The sequence below is a fragment of the Carcharhinus amblyrhynchos genome, chromosome 20 (assembly GCF_965287045.1).
Source record: "Carcharhinus amblyrhynchos chromosome 20, sCarAmb.v2.hapA, whole genome shotgun sequence".
Classification (NCBI taxonomy): domain Eukaryota; kingdom Metazoa; phylum Chordata; class Chondrichthyes; order Carcharhiniformes; family Carcharhinidae; genus Carcharhinus; species Carcharhinus amblyrhynchos.
In genome coordinates this window covers 28183206-28207741 of record NC_137343.1, presented here as the reverse complement: position 1 = coordinate 28207741, position 24536 = coordinate 28183206, and the positions used below count along the sequence as shown (strand labels likewise).

The 24536-nt window shown below is 38.0% G+C and overlaps 1 protein-coding gene across 1 annotated transcript in view; it reads right to left on the bottom strand.

Annotated features, from left to right (window-relative positions):
• Positions 1-24536, bottom strand: part of kntc1 (kinetochore associated 1) — a 125107-nt gene that overhangs the window by 21439 nt on the left and 79132 nt on the right. The window contains exons 44-54 of the mRNA XM_080208349.1: positions 24059-24263; positions 22541-22630; positions 21928-22099; positions 17256-17314; positions 13131-13347; positions 12615-12688; positions 10909-11119; positions 9711-9820; positions 4286-4341; positions 2276-2354; positions 790-908 (exon numbers count right to left, since the gene is read on the bottom strand). Of these exons, the coding sequence (XP_080064475.1) occupies positions 790-908; positions 2276-2354; positions 4286-4341; positions 9711-9820; positions 10909-11119; positions 12615-12688; positions 13131-13347; positions 17256-17314; positions 21928-22099; positions 22541-22630; positions 24059-24263 (1392 nt within the window). The remainder of the gene's footprint in view (positions 1-789; positions 909-2275; positions 2355-4285; positions 4342-9710; positions 9821-10908; positions 11120-12614; positions 12689-13130; positions 13348-17255; positions 17315-21927; positions 22100-22540; positions 22631-24058; positions 24264-24536) is intronic.

The following is a 24536-nucleotide window of genomic DNA, read 5'->3' as shown; positions in this document are numbered from 1 at the left end:
TAATAACATTGAGTTAAGACATTGTGGCGGAGTATGGGCTCCACTGACTGCCATCCTTGTTTATTAAAATCTAAAATAGTCTGACTTGCAAATTATCCAAAATGTTCCCAAAATATTTCATTTAGCAATAATTATCTTCTCTAAAATGTCAAATAGTATGTTTCCATTTACCCCATTTCTCCTAAAGACAATGATGCATGTTCTACATATAATGATGGCACTTCAGCACTGTGGTCAACTGACCACTGTTCACGTGACAGCCTGGACATTGACAGCCAGTTATTCAATCCCAGGGACCACCACCACTAAGCCTGTTCTTGTCCTTGCTTGAATATACCCAGTTGATGTGGTTTGACAGTCCTGGGACACCATTGCTTTTTCTTCCTCCATCCCTCATTCTGAAGGTTCAGAAGCTACTTATAATGCCCTAGAACTATCCTGGCTGATTACTGAAATTTGCAAAGACCCAGTTAGGATTAAACTTAGGACCTTGTTGATCTATATTGTTCAATACCACCACAGATAGCATATTTACAAAGCTAAATACCCAGGGCTGGGGAAAAAAATAAAAATTTTCTATTCCATTTTCACTTAAATCATTTTTGCTTTGTTAACACCAGCCACTTAACATATTAGAACTGGATGGCTCTGACACTGGAGGGGGAGATTAATACTGCATACTTACTAGAAAGCAACTTGGAAATACATTTCCACCAAATTTTTTTTACAAAGGAATGCTTGGTTTAGAAATCACAAGATTTATTAGCAAACAGTACAACTTTAACATACTTGACTTGCTCAACCGATTGCTGACTGATGTTTGCTATAGTTTCACTGTCTGCTATATGAAGGAGGCACTGCAAAGCTCGGTTCCTATGGGAAAATGACAGCTGGGCACCACCAAAAGGCTAGAAAAATCAGAAATGTGGGATTAGTACTCATGTATAAATTTGCCAATCATTAAATGACATCAAGTATAAGATCTGATAGCAGTACAAAATCAACAAAGCCATTTATGTTTCAATAGACCAGACCATCAATGCCTAAGATTGTCCACAAGTTATCAACCAGCATATTCTTTTCATCGCATCCATAGAATGCAGCATCACAGGGAAAGAAAGCAAGACAACAAAATAATAAAAGTTCAAATTAAACATTACTTTTAGCAAAAAGAAAGAAGATTCTAATCATCTTATGATCCAACATTCCATAAGACAATTAGTAATAAGCAGTCAGTCCATCGCATCTACTTCATTAGTCAATGAGATCATGACTGACTGATATAATAATCCTCAACTCCACTTTCCCATCTTACCCCCATAATCCTTGATTCTCCTACTGATAAAAATTCTGTTCATCTCAGCCTTGAGCATATTTAACAACCCAGCCTCTACAACCCTCTCCGGTGAAGAATTCCACAGATTCATTACTCAAAATTCTTCCTCAACTCGATCTGAAATGAGTGACTCTTACTCTGAGATTATGCCCTCTGGTACTAGCCTCTCCCAAAATGGGAAACATCCTCTCACCACTACTCAGTCAAGCCCCTTGAGAATCCTATTTGTCTCAGTACAGTTGCCTCATTCTTTTAAACTCCAATGAAAACAGGCCAAACCTACCCTCGTAAGGATATCCCTCCATACCTGGGATCAATCTAGTGAAATTTCTCTGGATTGCCTCCAATGCCAGTATTTCTTCCCTTAACCAAGGGGACTAAACTGTTCACAGTATTGCAGGTGCGGTCTAATTAGTGCCTTGCATAGTTTCCAGTCTACCTAGGTAGATGCCCATATTTATTTTTCATGTTCATTTATTACTTTTCTTCCACTCGCTCATATTTAGCGATTATTTTTGATTACAAAAAACATTTTAATGCTAGTTTTCCTTTTCTTACTTGTGTTTTCTGATCCATGATGATAGAAAAGTCACATGGTCTGGAACTACAAATAACCATTCATTGTACCAATATACTGTACCACCAGGGAGACCTGGAATTTCTTGGGCATTTCCCCCTTCCAAACATACCTTTTTCTTCCTGTTAGTTGTTATGTTTATTCTCTCAGTGGAATTGGTCCCTCATTGCTGTATAAATCATTCAAAACAGCATACTTTCTCATGCCAAATATAGTATCTTAATATTTACAAAATATTTACTTTTGCCATTGGCCTTTTGTTTTTAAGCTTATTAAGTTTCAATCAGGTTAGCATATAGAGCTCATACATCATGAAATACAATACTAATGAAAGTTATATATGCTGGAAAAGATTTACATACAGAAGATGATCCTGTTGCAACGGTAAAAAGTAATTTTGCACAGTAATCAACTGGGTATATTTGAAGAAGGTAAATAACTCTGCAAAAAAGCAAATATAAAAGAAATATCACAGCTTCAACGTAAGAAAACCAAACATGATGAAAAACATTTGAAAATGAATACTTGTTGCTATTAGAGGCAAAAATAATTTCTTAATTGAATCCATTTACTCAACATGCACTATCGCAAAAGTGAAGTAATACACTTGCTAGAAACCTGAAATAAAAATACAGTGTTATTCAATACTATCACCCAGAAGTGAGTAATTCAGGTTGGAATTTAGCTGCAAGTAATTGCATTTCTGGTTAGTAGTAAAAGAGTAATGAAATATCATTGTTGTGTGTGTGATCTTAACAGATCTATTCACATGGTGTATATCAGGTGAGATTGTTGTTATAACCTGAGATTGTTGATAAAAAGACAAGATGCATAGCAGAGTGAGCATCTTTAATGGAGTTTTACTGCTGAATGATGTTAGATGATTGTTAAGTAAATATACATGTGCAGCCTGTATCTTGTGGGTATACATGCACGGTATTGTCTACTAAAATTAGAACAGGAGGCTAAAATGATATCACCATAGTCACACTGGTGGCTAGGTGGCATTCTACTGGACAACATTTGTAATGCATGATGTTAGTACTCATTATTCCCATTTCAGAATACACAAGTAAGGCTTTGTCTGTAATGTGCCATTAGTTTAATTTTAAAGTACAATGGCATGAATGTCTGCAAAATTTCATTTGCTTATTCACCACAACTTTGATAGAAGAGCTACAGGACACTGTAAATGTTTTAGCTTCTCTATGTGCACACTTGGTTAAGGCAGTGAATTAGAAAGGACAAAATAAACTAGTGAGCTTGCTCTTGAATATGTTCAGGTACTACATGCACGGCTGTGGCGAGAGGACAGAATTAGATGCAACTAATGCTGCAATCACCCTCTCCAAATCAAATGCCTGCCAAGACTCCAGCTAATCTCAGACAATAAAGAATTGCTACTCAAGTGAGATGGCAGCAGACAAATGACACTCACATATTTCTGAAAAGCATTGATGAGAAAAGTAATAGAAATAGATTCAATGGCAACTTCAAAAGGAAAATGATTAAGTGCTGGAGTATGGGGTCAGTGCAAGGAGCAGGACTAATTAGATATCTGTCTCAAAGAGGTAGAATTGACACAATGGTCCAAATAACTTCTTCGGTGCTGTACAATGTTATGACACAATAAACTCCAGTAGAAGCTAAATATCTTCAGAATAATGGTGAAGGGAACTCTTTTTTTAATATATTGTACTTAAGTCACAAAAGCAGCATGTACAAAATTAGAAAAAAAGTGCTATGAAATAATAATGCATTGACATCTACAAGTGATTTGATCAAATCATATACACTGCCTTGCACATAAATGTCAGTATAGGCCAGTTGGGCAGAATGGCCTCTTCCTGTGTTTTAAAGTCTATGCACAAAATACCTTTTATCTTCCAAAATAGTTAATTTTTACATTTGACTTTTCAAAGATAAACCTGTACAAGGTTCGTTTTGAGACTGTTCATATGGACTCAAGTAATCTCTTGGAGGTGAAGGAAGATATAAAGGAATCCTGTGGAGGTGATCTGTTCTTTATTATTGACATTGGTGTTATCATTTAGCTTAAGAATGGTGCAGTTACTTTCTTTCCTACCAAGTATTTTTCGTATGCTAACCAGGGACTGAGATGTTTCACAAAAAAACAAGATTCATATTGCTCAAACAGCTGGCTGTGCATGAAATCGGTCTTGAAAAAAATAAACAACTTTGAGGAAATAACCTACATAGATTATTAGTCATTGTACTTACCGCAAAGTCAGTTTTAAGCAACCACAAAAATGGAAACATTAAATCTAAAAGTTGCACATTACTGTATCTAAAATGTATGAACTTGGTCACAACATTATACATACACATTAGCATGAACAGAATGAACTCACCTCATCAGTGCTACATCTTCTTGCATGTTAGTAAAGTTGTCCTGTGATTTAAGATCCTAAAATTGAAAGAGATCTCTCATTAACATAAAATGAAAGTTATTTCACGCTGATGTAATTAACAAAAGATGAATGCATCCATCTGTAGTTAAAAACTATGATCCTGAAACTAATTTATTAGTTGCATGGCTGAGTGTGGCTGAAGCTAAAGAAGTCTTAAAGTTAGTGGCTGAAGAAAACAAGGTCTGATTTATTTTGTTGCAATAGGAATTATGCAATTGCAATATTTGTGATCAAAAATTAAATGCAAATACTTTTAGGCAACTTCCAATGGGTGGAATTATTAGACTTAAATTAGGGACATTGGTTTTCCCTTTGTTAATTTTCTATTACCATCAAGATTGTGGATCAATTCATTTGTATAAAATCATTAAGGTGACCTCAGCATTTCGGCATTCAACGTACATAATACAAGATACATTTGTTTTACAAAAGAACATGACCTTGCTGGAAAATGTAAATGGCATGCAAAGTGAAGCAAATGACTCGGTGATGCTTTGTGAACTATTTCCAATGTGAGCCCATTTTACCTCACCATCTTCTCAAGGGCAATTAGGGATGGGCAAAAAAGCTGGCATTTATGTTTTTATTATTGAAGTTCACATATTGTGGATCAAAATATATCACATAAATATGAAAACCTGCATTTTTAAAGTATTTTGTAAAAATGGTATTTTATATAATTTAATTCTCCATATTCCATGGTGACAGACTTAATCAAGCGCAACCACAAATTTTCCCAACCAGCCTCACTGAGCAACCCCCCCATTCCCCCACATCCAGCAGCTCCTCTGCCCTATCCCCTCCACTCACTCATTCACTCAACAGCTCCTCTTCCCTACAATCAAATCCAATCAGCAGTCCTTCTTCACAAATCCTTTCCCTCATTCATGTTATAACTCCCAATTATATCCCCACTCATTCAGCCCTTCTCTCTCCCAGCCTATCCAGAATCACCTGCTCACCCTTTCCCTTCTAATTCTCCCCATCGAGACCCACACACATCCTCTTCTCCTTTTCTACTCTACCTGCAATCTGGATTTCTCTCTTGTCTGGACTTTCCTCCTTGTTGTGCCACTTTCCCTGTTAGTGGGTGATTGCAGATCCACCTCAGCTGATTTCACTGCAGGGGGTCTGCATGCACAGTCTGTGAAGGAGTTTGGACCACAGGGGCTCAGTTCCAAGCAGGCTAGGAAGAGCAGTCTCTTCCATATCCAGGCTATTGGATAGTGCTGGGATCCTGAGCAGGACAAGTTAGATCCAGTCTGGTGCAAGGCTGAATAACTGAGGCCATAAGAAATTTCCTCAGCAATTTCACGAGCATATCATAAATGAAGAACCATAATCTAAACCCAAGTGCTGGTTCCCCCCAGTCTGATCCAGGCTCATGACCGACAGAGGCCTCTTCTTTTTGATATTCTCCAAAGCGCCAAGGAGAAGAAAATGAAAGAAAGTGACAGTTGATCTGAAAGTCTCCTAAATGGCAGCAGTGGGGCCAGCTGAAGGAATGTTCCAACTCCTCCTACTAAAGACTCCCTCTCTCCCACTCTTGCTGCTCCTCCAATCATTGTTCGGCTTGTCAGTTTCCACCTTCTCCAACTTTCAGGAGGCAACAGCTACTCAGTGCAGAAATTGCTGCTTTGCCTTGGGCAGCTTCGTGGTTGATTGTTTTTGGTTAATTAAGTTGTCAGTTTCGCTGACAGTTGTTCCCTGTAGGTTTGTGAATTTTGTTTCTTATTTACTTATGAGCTATGACGAGCCAAAGAGCAGGGCATGACTGTTAATTTGTCAATGCAAAAATCTGCTAAAAGTGGAAGTTTCTGCTGTAAAGCAATAAGAATGTAGAGGTTAAGGAAACTGCTGACCTTTGTCAGGTCAAGCTTGCCAAGAAAATGCTTGGCACACAGGACGAGCCATAAACAGAAGCATGGCACAAATCCTGCAGAAGCAAAGATACACGAGCAATGTTAGTTAGAAATCTGACTGTTCCAGGAGAGATCTCTACCCTCCATGCTCATGGGTAGAAAGTAAAATAATTAAAGGAACTCCACATTTAATAATTAGTTTGGTCACATTTAGTGATTAGATAAACAAAGTTATTTTAATCTATTAACCTAATATTAGGCTGTACTTATGATCAATGCAGGACACTATTACAATATAGAAGCCTTCAGCGCTGATACATTCTTAACTGACAATGAAGAAATACAACATGACCGTAAGCTAGTACCAAGCTTTGTTTTAATGTGTACTGCCTTAAATGTAAGGGGGAGTTTTCCCATCCTGCCTGCCACAGAAATCGTAGCAAGTGGGGGCGGACCATGCAAAGGCTCGTTGACCTCAGGCAGAATTTTCTGGTTTTGGGGCGAGCATGGGTGGAAAACCCCACCTGTGGTTACTTTACTTCAAAATGTGTAACAAATGCATGTACTCTTTTGCTCTCTGAGTTTAAAAGCTGAATTCTGCAATCAGTTTTTGTAGCCAAGTAGTTTTTTTGACTTTTATTACTTATGAACATGTGTTTTGCTATATTTTATAAATGTGGCTTGCTACTCAGTTTTAAAACACTGATTGCCGTTATGCACCACAGATTTTAGGTACGAAGTGACTTTGTAATCTCGGAATCAGATCAGGATTGTATGCAGTGTTTATATTTAGCTTTGCTCCAGGTACCAAGTCATTAGGAAAAGATCCTGATAAGCACCAGTCTTAATGAAAATCCCACTTGAAACCAATTAGAATTAGGGCCCTAGAAGTTAATTATCACATTGACACCTACAGCCTCTCTCATTACAAAGAAGAAAATACCAAAAGCAGTTTGAAGCACACCACCTAATCTAATCTAATGAAATAATGGGGAAAAAAATACATTAGGAGGGACATCCAACAGATAACGGACAGCATAGGGAACCAGTCAAGAGATAACAGAAACAATATCGAGAGATGACCATCTCACTTAAGAAACCAATCAGAGGCCGATCATGCAATGTCTGAACCAATGAGAGATCAGGAAGACCACTCACCGTACATTTTAGATGTATCTACAGAATATAAAGGAAGAGCTCTTGGGACCTTTTGAAGTGCAGCTCTAAGAAAATGAGCAGGAAGATAGACTACAGTCAGCAGAAAGGAGCAAGAAACAGGGCCACATTAAACCTGAGGATCACAGGCCAATGTTCCAGAATGAGCTGACGGTATATCACTTCTTTTGTCAGGTTTCATTTTGTGCTTGTGATTAATGTAACACATTTGGTGAAGCTTGTGACAACATACTTGTACCCAGTATGGAGTGCAACTAGTCTGATCAAACAGTCCTCTTCAATATCAGCTCCACCAACTCAATCTGACTATTATAACTGACCTATAACCTGACACTACAACCACCAATGTTGCTTCCAACCTTTTGGGCAAGTTTGTGGGTTTTCTGCCAGCTTTTAAAAGCATTGTAATCAGTTCTGATATTTTCAAAAAGCGGGCCAGAAACCTCCAAAGCTGTCTGAAGGACAAAAGCAGCAGTTACTAGCTCAGAGAACTGTCACTAAAACAAACAACACATTTTTAAAAAGCCAGTTTGAAGATCAGAAACTAAAGAGTCAAATTGCAAATATCTGAAATTTACCATTTACAGAAATTTTCCACCCCTGCTTTTACAGTAGTAACAAACAGCATATGAAAATAAAAGAGCTTAATACCCAATCCAAAGCGAGAATCAAAGCACAATTTTTCCACTTACACATCTACATCATGTATATTCTAGGAAGGAAGGAAACAGTGACCAGTTCATTCGCTTTAAGTCATTTTTGACTTCATCATCTTTTTAATTTCTACCTTGCTTTAATTATCCCTCATCAACTTTTACTTTTAAGAAAGAGGCTTTTTAAAAATTAAACATTTTTTCTCCATTATTTTGCTACAATGCGAATAATGAACAGTATAATTCCACCAAAGAGGGCAAGAGGCAGCTATGGAACTTGCCAATATCTATACAAGAAGATGCACATCTGTTGGTCTATTGACAACTTATGAAAAACAACTTCAATATATTTATTTAAAATTGCACAAAATTTCCTTACCACTTTTGGCTTCCATTTGCACCTATAATGTGTCTTTTTCAGAACTAACAAGCTGAAGAATAATTTCCATACTAACATCAGTATTGAATAGAATCCAACAACCTCACTAGCTAATCTAACAAAAGATATGGGAGAGTTCCAAAATCTTAAAACCGTAGATAGTAAGAAGATAAATAAACGCATATAAAAAGGGTGTATTGTTAGAAAGACTTGCAAAATTTGTCAACAAAAATGGGAATATTTTAAAAGATCATCAGAAGAAAAAAAGTCAATTGTCTCATCTTGAAATATGCAACAGAATCAAACAAGGAAGTTGTCAGATGGACCTTGAAGACAGTGCTTCAATCCAAGGAAAAGTGACAGTGTTGAGAGAACGTTAAGTTTATTTATTTTAGCTTTATTTCTTAGAGTCACAAGTAGACTTACATTAACACTGCAATGAAGTTACTGTGAAGATTCCCTATTCACCATATCCAGCACCTGTTTGGTTACAATGTGCGAGAACTTAGCATGGCCAATGCACCTAACCAGCACGCCTTGTTTGGCCTGTTTGGAAACCGGAACACCTGGAGGAAGCCCACACAGACACGGGGAGAACATGCAGACTCTACACAGACAGTGACCCAAGCCGGGAATCAAAACCGGGTCCCTGGCACTGTGAGGCAGCAGTGCTAATCACTGTGCCACTGTTCTGTCCCCATAATGCCATAGAACGTCATAAATGCAAACTTAAGTAGCTATCTCACTTAAACAATTCAGTTATGAAACAAGAATGGACATTAAAAAGAATATAAACAAGGAAGAAATTTGGGATTAAAAAGATAAAGCAATCATCATTAATATAGAAAGGCAGGTTTGATGATGCCAAGTAACCTACCCCCTTTTCCGTAATATGAAATGTCAGCATTAAATAGCACTCATTTAAGGTTCTCCTCCTTTACACAAAAATATGCAAATATTGAGCAGGAAAAGCTGGAAATTTACAGCACGTGCAACTTTAGAAAAATGTCAAAAGTTTAGCTCAAGAACCAAGCGTCACGTCTCAACCTAATCCATTGACTGATTTTCTGATGCGGATTGAAATTTGTGCCATATTTTTGTTTCAAAGTTTCTGCATTTGTACTGGTTTTCATCAAATACAAGCAGATGTCAATTTAATTCCAGTACAACAATTAAATCAGTTACCATCATCCACTTTAATTACAACATTGCCCATTGCTGCACAGAAACCAGGAACATTAGGTGCTGCAGCTTGCCTATAAGATCACACCGGTACAAGCAGCCACACTACTTACCAAAACTGGTTTGATGGGAGGACACAAATACTCCTCCAGCAATGTAAATCTGATTTTATTTATATCTCGGCCATTTATTTCTGCTAGATCAGCAGCTGCAGCATGAATATCTAAAAAAAAAGACAATTCCGCTCAGTAAATATTTTAGGTCTGAATCAAATGATTCCATTTCCTGTTTCGATTCGAAATATATTGCATCTTAGCCATTGAGATAGTCAACAAAAAAGAAAAAGAAATCTAATTGATTCTGAATGATTGCTGTTGATATTTTGCTGCATTTGTTTTAAATATAAAGAGACTATAGATTTCTATGCACTTCAAGATGATGGAGATTAGTGAAATTCAGTTTATTCATTCTCACTGCAATTTATTATTCTCTATAGTGTTTGTCCACCAAATACTTAAGGTTTATGATGCTTGCGCACAAGGATTTAAAATGTAATATTTTGGGAGGGAGTATAGTTCAGACCATTCCAGATCAGACAAAGAAAGAAAATCAGTTGTGAGCATGATGCTGACAGTGTCACCTTAAGGGAACTTGTAAAGGTGATATTCTGTAACTACAGCACTTCTGGTAATGTTACTTACTGGGTAAAGCCTGCTGCTTAGGTTAAGGTTGTGATAAGAGAAGAGAACCAAACCCAGAGGCAATCAAAGTCAGGGAGTGAATAGGTGATCAAGACCTATCCTGCGGCAGGAAGAGAAGGCGCCTCCTGAATTTGGACAGGCGTTTAAGCATTGTCTGGCAGGTCAGCAGCCAACTCTCAGAATCCCTCCTGGATAGATAACACTTAAATTCTCTGAGTAGGATAGAGACCAGGAAATTTGATACAGACAGTAGGTTAAATGGGTGCAGGCCTGTAGAGTCTGTGGGAAATAGGTTTGGGTGGTCACTGCCTTTTGATACTGTTTTAATATGTTCTTAAAATGGGATCACTAAGGCATTTGATGTATTCAGGCAGTGGGAGTGAGAGTATTATTATTTATTCAAACATGAAACCTTCAGGTAATGGTGTTCCCACAATAATGTTGGGTCTGGGGTATTAACAATGAACAGAGAGGTTGGTTTTGGAATAGATCTGTTTTCTTGCAACAAGGCAAATTATCAGGAAACCTGCACTGAATAGTTCAGCTGGCCAGATGATAACACAATGTCAGCATTTTTAAATAATAGATATACAAGCGAGAAAAAACTTACCTGGATAATCTTTGGCAGTAGGGTGCTTTAACCTTTCTTCAATGCTGCTGTGCTCATACAATGAGCAAATTAGTTTAGCTGGCAGCTTAATTAATTTCAGGTATTCAGGGCTGTTTAAGTTGTGGATTCTCAGCAGATTCGCCGTGGCTGAATTCTCATACTCTACTCGTAACCTAGTTATCGAATCCTCTGCTTTTTGATGGGCTTTTTCCTGACAGTTTCAAAAAAAGTTAATGAGTAAAAAGAAACCTATTCATCAGTTATAGTTTGAATCACATAATTATCTATATATTATGAAGCATAATTCCGCACAGCCAGTAGAAAGCTGTGCTTGCAGGCTGGGATTAGGGCTAGAGCAATGAAGCCCTCTTGTCCAAATGGTGCTCTCAATGAATATATATATTCATGCTGGAAGCACTACATTTACTCCATAGTAGAACATGATTATAACACGCCTTAAATTCAGCCCAATGTAGACCAGCAAGATAAACACAGAGAATTTTCTCAAATCTGCAATACAAGACAGCAAGAGTTGCTAATGTATGGCATGTACAAACTATCACAACATCAAGTTTAGCTCTTAGTGCTACAGGAGTTGAAGGAAAATTATACGAACTCTTAACAGATTGCATTTTGCCTAAATAGTGCAGACCTCTGCTATTTCTGATCAGCACCATTATTTGTACAAGCTGACATTCAAAAACAAATCGATTTCTATTCCAAATGCACAAAAGCTGGATACATACATAACTGATCTCAGTTGTGCTTCCTCTCAAAAGTATCTCTGGAGCACTGTTAGAGCTGGTGCAGTACAGACATAATATCAAAATAACACTTAACAGAAGAGCTTAGGAAAGCAAAGCAAGTTGTCCCCATAAAATAGATATTGGGAGATTAAACCTCTTCAAACAATATTTTAAGGTTTATAAACATACATGTTCAAGCTAACGTCAGACTATTATACAATGCTGTTTCTCACTAATAAATAACCTTTTAGAGTAATTTATGGCGCAGGAGTTGGCTGATCAACCCATCTAGTACATGGCTCTCTACAGGCCAATCTAATCAGCCTCGTTCTCTACTCAAGCCCCTTGGCCTTGTGGGTTTATTTCCTTCACATGCCATTCAACTTCCTTTGGCAATCATTGATTGTTTATGCTTCCACCAACAAGGGCAGCCAGCTCCAGATTACTACCACTCACTACATAAGGGTTCTTCCTCATATAAACCCCTTCAGCTCTTGCCCAAATCCATATCCCCCAGTCTCTATACTCTCTTTAATGGAAATGACTTTCCTTTGTCTCCTGTCATAATCTTCTACATATCTTTCAAATCTGCTGTCAATTTCCTTTGCATGAAGGAGAACCCCAGCTTTTCAACATTACACAATCTGATGCATCTTTCCAACAAACTGCTGAGTGATTGCTAACTTAAGGTGAAATGAGGGGAAACTCTAAAATGTGATTTTGTGGTACTCTGTAATATTGCATAGAATCGGTATGTCATCAGAATCAACATCCAACAAGAAGTGTTAAAAACCCCCCCTAACCAAAGGATATCCTTCAAATTACACAACTTCCCCAAACACCATGATTTGCTTTTATTTGTTAAAAAAATGAAATTTTCAGTCATTTTGCAGGAACATGTACATGAATTTTGTTTCGTTTATAAAATGAAAGGTATCATGTGTAATATTTCAATCATACCATTGGTGCTGTAGATTTTAACCAGTTTTCAGACATTTGTAGACAGAATTTCAAGGCTTGTATCTTCTCGGGTCCTGCAACCAAAGAGCATAGTGCTTTTGCCAAGACAGCTGATTGAAACCTGATCTCTAGAACGCTGATCCATATATTGCAAAAGATAGTTAAAGGCGTAGCTTAGAAAAAAATTCTGAATGAAATTGAAGATCTTGTCATTAACCATATGACAAAAATATATATTGCAGGTTACAAAATTAAATATTTCTCCTTTCAAGTAGTTCAATAATGGAATAGGTTTAAGGTGAGAGGGGAGAGCGGTAGTTTTTTTCTACACAGAGGGTGGTAAGTAACTGGAACGAGCTGCCAGAGGCAGTAGTGGGGGCGGGGGGGGGTTTCAACATCATATGGCTTATGTACAGGGCCCCTGCCTATCTAATTAGGTGACACAGATTAAAATCAAAATAGTGAACGCAAAAGCCAATTGCATCAATTTCACCAGAAATCTACGATCAAATTTACCTGTTGGAAGTTCTTGAGCAACCCGATGTGAACTAGCAGTAGCCCATTCAGGATTTGTAATTGCCAAAATATAAGACTGTATATTTTGCACAGTCTCGGCAATTTCCTTTGATATCTGTGAAACACATCCCTCTTTGGTCAGCTTAAGTACTTTAGGTTTCAGTGTTTTTGCAAGCACGTGATCAACAGCTTTCATATGAAGTGGATCCAAAGATACCTGAGGGAAGTAAGTTCCATTTATTAGAGTAACAGCAAGGATAAAACAGAGTTGAGATTGAGTTCTTTAAATTTCTCAGTATGACTGAATCCTGCTAAATATGCAATGATTTTCCAAGAAAGCTCACTATGAAGGGTATTATTAAACTAAAAAGAGTGCAGAAAAGATTTACTAGGATGCTACCAGGACTTGATGGTTTGAGCTATAAGGAGAGGCTGGATAGACTGAGACGTTTTTCCCCTGGAGCGTAGGAGGCTTACGGGTGATCTTATAGCAGTCGATAAAATGATGGGCATAAATTAGCTGGATAGTCAACATCTTTTTCCAAAGACAGGAGAGTCTAAAACTGGAAGGCATAGGTTTAAGGTGAGAAGGGAGAGATAGCAAAGGGTCTAGTGCTGAAACTTTTTCCACACAGGAGGGTGGTAAGTGTCTGGAACGAAATGCCAGAGGTAGTAGTTGAGGCAGGTACAATTTTGTCTTTTAAAAAAGCATTTAGACAGTTACATGGGTAAAATTGGTATAGAGGGATATAGGCCAAACACGGGCAATTGGGACTAGCTTAATGGCAAAAACTGGGCGCCATGGATAGGTTGGGGCGAAGGGCCTGTTTCCAAGCTGTAAACCTCTATGATTCTAAATAACAGAAAGGCAATTTACTTTCTAAAATAACAGTTTACATTCGAACTGTCTGCAACATCCTCAAATGGGATTCCACTGAGAAGGTTGAATGAACAGAATACTTGCCCACCCCCAAGTTTGTTGGGGGGGTGTGGTAAGCAGTGAAATATGGCAAGTGCCTAGGCCAAGACCTTCCCACCCAACCTCTATGATACAAAAGGCAGGTGGGTCTCAAAAACAGAAGCTCATTCACCATTTTAAATAAATTAACGGCCAATTGAGCTCATTACCAAACAATTGATCTGAATATTACACTGCCTGTAACAGAAAACAGTTGTCCTCACTGCCCATGATCCATGTCCTTCTCACCACATGATTTATTTGCAGTCCCATCAGCACCCATTACTGAGTTCTGGCACTGCTCGCTAATCAAATTCATCAGCAGCTCTCCTGGGCAGGACTTCCTCACACTCACCGAAGTCCTACCCTGAATTCACTCACACCATTGGTACTGCTGCAGGGTGGCCCTTGTTGAGTGTCGGTTGGAACGGCATCAACTTTCCTTCTGGGGGAGGTGGTGGGCAATATACTCCTCCCTCCCATCCAACATGCAAAATCCAGCTCTTGGTTTCTAGTCTGCATTGAATGTGCTGACCTTTGCCAGAGGAGGGAAATAGTAGCAAGCAGTTAGCCAGAATTTCTCTTGTTTTCAACTGCTATTCTATCACCTCTGCAATGAGAATGAAATCAGTTCTGATCACAACATCTGACATGTCTGAATAGCCTGTAGATACTTTTAAGTATGGCAAAGTCAGTTCTCAGATCAAAATATTCCATCTTCCTCCTCCATCTCACTTGAACAAATCGCAGGACATAAGTAGATCACAATAACTTGAGTTTACATTTCCAGAAATTGGGATAAGAGATAGTTTTAACGATATGTAACTAAAAAGACAGCGCATCTGACATGTATAAATAACTAACAAAATGAAAAAAGGATCTTGACAAGGTTAGAAACACAGCTTGGAATTTAGAGAAACAATAAGCGCTTTGGATTGTATGCTGCATAGGAACAGGAGTAGGCCATTTAGCTCCTCAAGCCATTTTCCCACTCCCATAATAACAAAGTATGGAAGGAATATGGATAACAAAAATCTATAATCTCAACTTTAAAATTAAAAATTCATTTATCAACTGCAGTTCCAAACACCATCTATCCTTTGTATTCACTCATGAAAGGCCTTAGTCCTAACTTTTGGAAATAGTTTATCTCTACCCAATCAGTTCACTTTACCATCTCAAAAATGTGGATCAAAACAATTTAATGTTCTAAATTGGACTAACCAAGGTTTTGCACAGCTGCAACATTACTTTTACTCCCTCATAGTCAAAGCTTCAAGATACAACAGCAAGATTATTTTCTTTACCTGGGTGCAGATATCCAAGTCTCTTTCGACCTCCACTGTTTCTAGCTTTTTGAGAAGGTATTTTTATCAACTTCTTAAGGCTCAAAGCAGATTACCTCACACTTGCCTATGTTGAATCTTTTTACATAGTTTTTTTTCTCATTCACTTAATCCATTAATATCTATTTGTAATTTTTTTGTTTCCATTTGAACTGTCTTACTTACAAGATGTCACTCATCTTGCTGTCATCTGCATATTTGGTTTTTTATCTATCTAAATGGTTAATAAAAGTGTTGCATAGTTGAGGCCCCTATGGGATGCCTTTATTCACGTCCTCTCATTTAGAGTATCTTCCCATTTTCCCTAATCTCTGGGTCCTACTGCTGAGCCAATTTTCTTTCCAAGTCAGCATTTTGCCTTCAATTGCACAAGCTTCAGCTTTAGGTAAAAGTCTCTTTATATGGAACTTTACCAAATGATGTCAGAAAGTCTTTGCAAACAACATGCATACATTCCCTTGTTTAAATAATTTAATCAGCTTTATTACACATGACTACACTTTAAAATCAATAGATTTTCAAAGTGTTCACTCTTTCTACCCTTAAAAATGGACACGACTAATTCCTGAACACTAGATTTTAGACTAACTGATCTGTTATAGAGATGTTTCTTATATAGGGATTGACATCACTACATTGATCAAGAAACTTTTGGAAGTCAGGGCATCTTCAATGTTCTCACCTCCTTCCTTTAAAACTGCTGGATGGAAACCATCTGATCTGGGGATGCCACATTTTATGCCTTTTTTTTCATTCCTGTTATTTTGCTCAAGTAACTAAAACTGGTTCATTACTCAGTATTGAAGCTAATTATGCCCTGTCCCCTTGTTGGGACACATTATTGCAGAAAACTGCTTTGAGTACACTTAAAAATATTCACTTCCCATTCTAACATGAACGGAGTTTTCTTATCCCAACCTATGAAAGCAAAATCGCTGGTTTAAATCATGCTGCCTTTTGTAACATCATGCTACTCTAATCTCTGCATCATACATTCAGTCACACCACAGCTACTACCAGGGATCCAACGCACAACGTCGTTCATCATTTTTTCTTTCTTAATCTTTTCCATAGGGTCTCCATTGCCGGCTTACCTATCATTCTATCCTCTCTCATCACTGAAGCAATCTCATCCTTTATCACAAGGCAAGTTCTCCCCTTCTAGCTCTTAACTACAGACCTTTTATTCTGGTATATTCAGTTGCCAGTCATATCTCTGTGATGACTATTATGTCATACTCTCTTTGCATCTGCAGTCCATTCACTTCATACAAACATACAATATACAAAGAACAAAGAGTGCTTATTTGGGCCACACACCCTAAACTATCCTTCTGCTCTCATGTTTTACTTACACATTTACATATTTCTTGGCCAAGTTAATTTTAAAAAAAAATTTAAAGTTTCTCGTTACCTGCGGTACATAAAACACCTTTTTGACTGTTACTCTGCTCTTTTTCTATTTTTTGCCTGGCACTATTTCTACTACCATTTCCTCCTAAGCTCCCTACCGCCCCATTTACTAAAGTAGTTGTGATTGCCCTATTCAGCCTTTCCACTTGGAACGTGCTTCCAGATCAGTTTAGGAGGAGTCAGTCCTAACAGAACAGTTCTCTCCTTCCTCAACATCCCATGAAATATTGGTCGATATAGTGGGTCAACTTCTGTACCTAATAATGCTTTTAAATGAAGACCATGAAGAAAATAGTTAGAAGGGTGGCCAGGTTGCAGGTTATGTTGTGTCAACTTCCTCCTACAACTTTAAACAATTCTGTTCCCATCACAGTTACTTCCGAAGCAACCAATGTCTCTCAAACTCACCTTCATCAGTTTAGATATCAAAAGCAACGTGGCAAAAGTCTCCTCACTGACTTCTGAAGCTGCAAAAAGATCAAATGTTCAAGCTTGTAATTTCATAAGTTCAATAAACAACAAAGGCAGACATTTAGCAAAATCACATAAAACCAAGAATTGCCTACGTTGATATTAAAACAGAACTGACTTTGGGGTAGGAGGCAACATTTCAGTTTGTAAGGGGGTAAACTTGGAGATTCAGTTAACAGTAACAGAATAGTAGCAGATTTCAGAAAGATAGAGACAGGTACAGCAGCATAACAGTTATGTTGCTGGATAACTGGATAAAGATCGATGCCAATAATTTGGAGGCATGAGTTCAAGCTATACCACAACAGCTGGGAAATTTAAATTCAACTAATTAAATAAATATAGGGTTAAAAAGTTAGAAATAGTATTGTGACCATGAAACTACTGGATTGCTTTTTAAACCCATTTTCTTACTAATATACTCCAGTAAATCTGCCATCCTTACCCAATGACTTTTTTGATTCAAAAAGAAGGGGAAGAAAGAAAACAGAAAAGAAACTATGGGCTAATTAGCTTAAAACTATCACAAATATAATGACAGGGCACTTATAAAATTGTTTGTGAGGGGAATTGGATATTAAAGTAGGGAGGTTATGCTTCAGTTATGCAGGGCATGGGCAAAAACCACACTGGAGTTCTAGATACAATATTGGTCTCCTTACTTAAGATACAACGCGCTGGCAACAGATATTAGTCTTGTAAACCTTCTCTGAAATACCTGGAATTGGTTTGTGTTAAGATTAATAGAAAAGATAAAGTAAGTGACAGAATAAAATAATTAAGTAGCTAATTAAAACACACAAGTATGGCATCATTGCTGCAGCAAGTGTGATCAGAGAAAGTTTACAAGACCAATACCTGGGTTGTCTTAGGAGGAAGTGTTGGACAGGCTAGGCTTGTATCTGCTGCAGTTTAGAGAGAGATACTTTGACTGAAACATGCAAAATCCTGAGGAATCTTGACAGGGTGGCTGTGGAGAGGATATTTGCTCATGTGGCAGAATCCAGAACCAAGGGGTCACTGCTTAAAAATAAGGAGTCACCTATTAAAACAGATGAGGAGAATTTTTTTTAAAGAGAGTTGAGAGTCTCTGGAATTCTCTTACTCAAAAGGCGTTTTTTTCTTATTTTTAAGGCAGAACAAAATAGAATAAAGATGGAACGTGACCACAACAGAGTGCCGAGAATTTGGTGAATCCAGAGAACATTAAGGGTGGGATTTTCCAGCTGCTTTGCCCCAAGGCTAAAAATTCCCACCTGAGGTCAAAGGACCATTGTATGGGCCGCCAAATTTTCTGTTCTGCCCACTCTAATTCCCTTGGCAGGCCGAATGGGAAAATTCTGTCCCAAGTCTCTTTCCAAATATCTAATATTATCTGCATTTAACATATAACTGTAAGTACTGTTTAAATTCTAAACCTTACCCAGGAGCCCAAGCAGGGAGATAGATGTTATCTGCCAGGAAGCAGCTGGAGACAGTAAATTAAAGAATCAAGCTGGAACTGGTTTTTCAGTCCCTGGACTCAATTAGTGAGTTTATTTTCACAGCATATAAATTCAGACATTGTCAGGGTGACCTAGCACTGGAATGTGAACTCAGTGGAGTGCTGGGAGTTTGATGAGTTGAGGGAGTTCGTTGAGTAGAGGAGGGAGGTGTTTTTTTAAACTTTTTCACCCTATGGGAATTGGTTGTTGCTCTACTACAGGGGAAGAAACTCAATGTTTGGTGAGTACCCAGTGAGGGGTTAAAATCTATTTTACTCCTTAGGTTTCAAATAGTATAGTAGGCTGTGGTAAGATTAATAGAAAAGAAAAAAATAAATAACTAATAAAATAATTAAGTAGTTAATTAAAACACCCAAGTATGCATGTGTGTTCTTGGGCTGCAGCAAGTGTCTTGAAGAGCTTCAGCTCAAAATCATTGAGTTGGAAGTCAAGCTACAGGTATTGAGAAACATTAGGAGGGCATAGGGTCTTCTGATTTGGAAGGTGGTTGGGGTAAGGCTGAAAGGGGTCAAGAGGGCAGGAATGTCTGCCCCTGCAATTGTTCAACAGATCTGATGTTCTTTAAGCTTGTTCAGATGAGAATGGAGGCTTCAGAACAGAGGAGCTGACTGACGATGCACTGTGTACAGGCAGCCTTTCAAGTTGGGGGAATGAAACAAAAAGGGATGTGGTAGTAGGGGACAGTACAGTAAGGGAGATTGACACTGTTTGCTGCAGCAAAGAGCGGGTGACTAGGCCGCTGTGTTGCCTGCTAAGTGCCGTGACTCAGGATAGTTGCTCAGGACTGGACAGGAACGGATTCAGTTGACATGATCCATGTAGGCACCAACAACATAGGGAAGACGAGGAAGGAGATTCTGCTGTCAAGAAACAGAGATTGTTTTAAATAATCTATACTTGTATTTGTATGTGTTAGAAATGAGGCATAGCCTTAAGTTTACTTTTTGCATTTCTGTATATGAGTGAGTTAAAACTTTAGTTAGCTTCACGTTAAACAAAGGTTCATGCAGGTCTGTGGGTTTTAGTTTCATTTTAAATTGTACCTACTTTGTAATTAAAGATAAATGATGTAAAAACAATAGAGGTTAAACAACCCAAGCCATTTTTAGTAACCAAGGTCCTAAATTGAGATGCATGAGCACTTGTCGTTCAGTTGGAATCAGGTATTTGAGAAAAAAGCAGCTCTCAGAAACTGCAGAGAGAGGAAACTGGAACAGGGTAGAAAGCAAGTCCCAGAAGTTAAAGAACATTGTTCTAGAAACTACGGCATGAAAGAGAAGTGCCAGGAAGACTGAAGGGAAAAAGAACTGGAATCTGAACAAGGTATTGTTCACCGAAGTTAAAGAAAGGGACAAAGAGGGGCTCCCAATTTACAACAGATCTGAAGGGAGCCAATCTTGTGAAATTGGCTAGGAAGAAGCCAGACATCTGAAGTAATCCTAAGGTTCATGCTACTGAGGTCCAAAAGGATCTGGGCATTTTAGGGCCAAATCACAAAGCGTTGGTATGCAAGTACAGCAATAAAGAAGGCTAATGAATGGAATGCTATCCTTTATTACATGAGGAATTAAACATAAAAGTAAGGATGTTATGCTTCAGTTATAAAGGGCATTGCTGAGACCACATCTCAAATACTTCAGATTCTGGTCTCCTTATTTAAAGGAGGATGAAAATGTATTGGGAAATGTTTCAGACGTTTACCAGATTGATACCTTAAGTGAGTGGTTGTTTTATGCAGAAAGATTGAACAGTCTGGACTTGCTACCCACATCCCTACTCCACACCCACAAATTTTTCTGGCACTAGGATTCCCAGAATCTTCTTTTTAAACCGAGTTTTATGGAAGGTAGAATTTTGAGGTTGGCCAGAGGTGCAGTGGAATAGTCAAGTCTAGAAGCAACAAAGCATGGACAAAAGTTTCAGTAGCAGATGAATTGAAGCAGAGACAAAAGTGGGTGACATTAAAGAGGGCTGGCAAAGGCACAATGTACTGAAAGAATCTCGCAACACAGAAAGAGGTCAATGAAGATCAATCATATTTAATTAAGAACATAGGAACAGGGGTAGGCCATCTAGCCCCTCGAGCCTGCTCTGCCATTCAATAAGATCATGGCTGATCTTTTCATGGACTCAGCTCCACTTACCTGCCTGCCCACCATAACCCTAAATTCCTTTACTGTTCATATTTTCAGCTCTTTAGTCTACAATAGTTCAGATTTATCTAGGTCTGTAGTAGATATGATAGAAATTCGGTGTTCAGAAATCAGAATTTTATTAAAGTAAAAATACCCTTTCCTGAAATTCAGTTATAATTTGGACTTTTTCAAGATTCGTGGTGCAATATTCAACTTTTGCCACTTGATGGAGCTGTGCAGAAGTTAAAATACAGCACTATCAGCCACTGGCTCAAAATAGCTCAATTTAAATTAAAAATAAAAACATAGCTGAATTAATTGGGAATTCAGCATTCAAAGCATCTTGGTTCAGGATCGAGAACCCAAAAAAACTTGTAACCTTTCTTGGTAAGCAAACTAAACTGACTAAAGCAGCACAGGCATTTATATCACTAATTGTTCTTATCCATGTGCTGAAGTGGTGTTTGGAATGCCTAGTTCTGGCAGAATCACACTTCACTCATTCCTCACACGTCATTTTAACAAACATTCTTAAAAATAAAACTTGTTTTGCTTATTGAAGAAGAATGCTGCAAGAAATGAGCACAAGTTTATGCTATGCCAAAAGTGCAACATTCCCTTAGAGGGTGGTTATGATCCTTTAGCTTGTGGTTCACATACAGTTAGTTATTCAACTACCTTTTACTTCTCCTCCACTTTAAAATAAACCACAATAAGACAACAACATTAAATTACAAAAATCACTCTTAAAAAACTGGTTACCAACTGTTCTTCATCCCCCTCTCAACCCTGGCTTATTCATACACTTTTGATTATACTTCAATCAAAACTAACGATGACAATGGTTATCGAACTCACAAACTTTTGTTGTAATGCCATTACTTGCAAGTTAATGAAGGAGTTTTTTTTATAAATTGATAGCTCGACATATTATTTAACAAGCTCAAATTGTAAAACTTAAATACTTACAAATTACATTCCAAAACCTTTGAGTGGTTTCAAAGAAGAGTAGGTGGAATGGTAATCTGCTCTCAGCCATTGGTGACAGGTCAATAGAATGTTTCTGGAGATATTGAAGCTCCAGGTTCCCAGGTGCTGAAATTCGTTTGTAGGAGTACAAATGTTGCAAAAGACTTAAAGCCTATTAACACAAAATTTTGTTTAAATTTATTGATTCACAAGTTTTATGTTAAGTAAATATTTGGAGTAACATCATGGAATGCAATGAATTATTGGATTGGCAAAAGGCTTGGATTGACAATAGGCCAACAATATTTTTCTATATTTAAAGAATTTTGCTCAAATTGTCAGGAACACTGTTAGTTCACCACAATAAAATGATAACAAAAAATACTTGTAAAGGGCTAAGGCTTTTCTTCTTGATCAAAACATAACCTCCGTACACATAACTTGCCCCAAAACTTTTGTTCACCTTTAGTTCACGTGAAAACCCTCACTCCTCTGCCAAAAGATTAATTTAAGCACAGAGCATCAGGAACTTCAGTAACACATTCATTATCATGTGTGCGTAAAGATGATACTCTGCACACATTTTTTACCCTCCAGATCTATTTGTTCCCACCTGATCCAAGTTATAATCCATGGCAGGTTCATTTGCCAATTTTATAATCTTTAAGGCACTTTCAATGACTTCGTAATTATATGGATCCATCTGAAAATTAAGAGAAAAGGCTCACATTAGTATTCAATTCAAAATGGAGCACATTGTTCCTATTTTAAAACATAGGACAGTACAAGATCCTTCAAGTTGAGTTTGAACTTGCACAGTTGTCGGAAAAATAGAACCTCATACCCAAAACCTCCATAGCTAGACACCATCACCAGCAAGTTTTACAGAATAATATTTGTTGCAAAATCTTCAGTTGCTATTAATACTCAAAACTTGTGTACAGTGGGGATCTTGGCTGGATGTAGACATGTCATATTTCAGTACCCAATTTTAAGCCAAAGTTACAGCATTGTGTAGTTGGGCATTCCATAATAGAAAGAACATAAAACCATCCAAGAGCAAAATGTGTACATTTACTATGATGAATGCAAGCTCCAACAACACTCTAGAAGCTATCCAGGAGAGAGCAGCCCGCTTGATTGGCATCTCTTCCACAAACACTTGCTCCCTCCATCACGAATGCACAGTAGTAGCACTGTGCACCATCTACAAGATGCACTGTAGGAAGTCATCAAGGCTCCTTAGGCAGCACCTTCTTAATCGACAACCATTGCCATCTAGAAAGACAATGGCAGCAGATACATGGGAACACCATCACCTGGAAGTTCCCGTCCAAGTCACTCACCATCCTGACTTGGATATATATTGCCGTTCACTGTCACTAGGTCAAAATCCTGGCTCTTTCCCTAACAGCACAGTGAGTGTACATACACCACTTGGAAATTGTAGTTCTGAGGACAGACTTCCTGATACTTGGACTATTTTCACAGAATTGGAGAAAGCCAATGGCAGTTCAATACAAGTCTTTAGAATAATAAAGAAATAAGTTGAAAAAGGAGTTACTATTTCCTTTGGATGGTGAGTCAATGCCAGGAGGCAGGCTCTTTATGGCGAAGAGATTAATTTAAAACTGTTACTAAGGAGACAGGAGGAGATGGGAGAAATTCCTTCACTTAAAAAAGTTGTGGGAACATCAAATGCACTGCCTCCAGGAAGATTGAGGCCAAGACCATTGCATCCTCTACCTGAACAGCGAATAAATATTTGAAGCAGAAGACAACATAGAGCTAATGGGAAGACAGTACAGAGCAAGCGTAAACACAATTGACAAAATAGTCTTTTGGTTCTGCAAACCTCTGTGGTTCAGTAAAAACCCAATCAAGAAAACAGTGAATCAAGGGGTCAGAGACATGTTTAAGGATTAGGGAATTAGAGACCCTCATGGAGAATTCCTTGAAGCTTTTTGAAGAAACAATGACCATTACTATCAAGCATATCTGAAAGCTGAGCTCAGCACTAAAATTCAGCCAACATGCCATTCCTGCTGGGTCACAAAATAATCTTTTCAATTACTGTTCTAAAAGTACGGCATGGATGTTACATGAAATTAGTTTAAAAGTAGATTATTACCTTGCGTAAAGTACCACTCAAACTAATGACCAGGTTGGTTTTACTTTTTAATAAAGGCATGATTTCAATAGCTCTTTCCAAAAGTTCAGCAGGAGATTGTTTGATGTCACCTGGCTCTCCTTCACCACGGCGGCCATTTGTATCTCGTAAAAGCAATGTCTCGATATATAATTTGAGTGCATCATCACTGTTCAGTCCAAAAGCACTAAAGGAAAAACATTAGAGCATCCCACAGTTCACCAGGTTTCAAACTAAGTAATCACATAACTCAGTTAATATTTAAACAATGAGTACCAAAGATTTCAAACAGCGTCCATCACAAAATACAATACTAGCAATAAACCAATTTCATTTTTGAATAATAAAGATCATTGCCGGCCATCCCTTGAGTCGAGGATGGCATCTAACCAGGTTTGAGTTTTTGCCATGGGTCGTGTGACTCAGCACGCCAATTCCTGACCCACATATAGCAGGACTT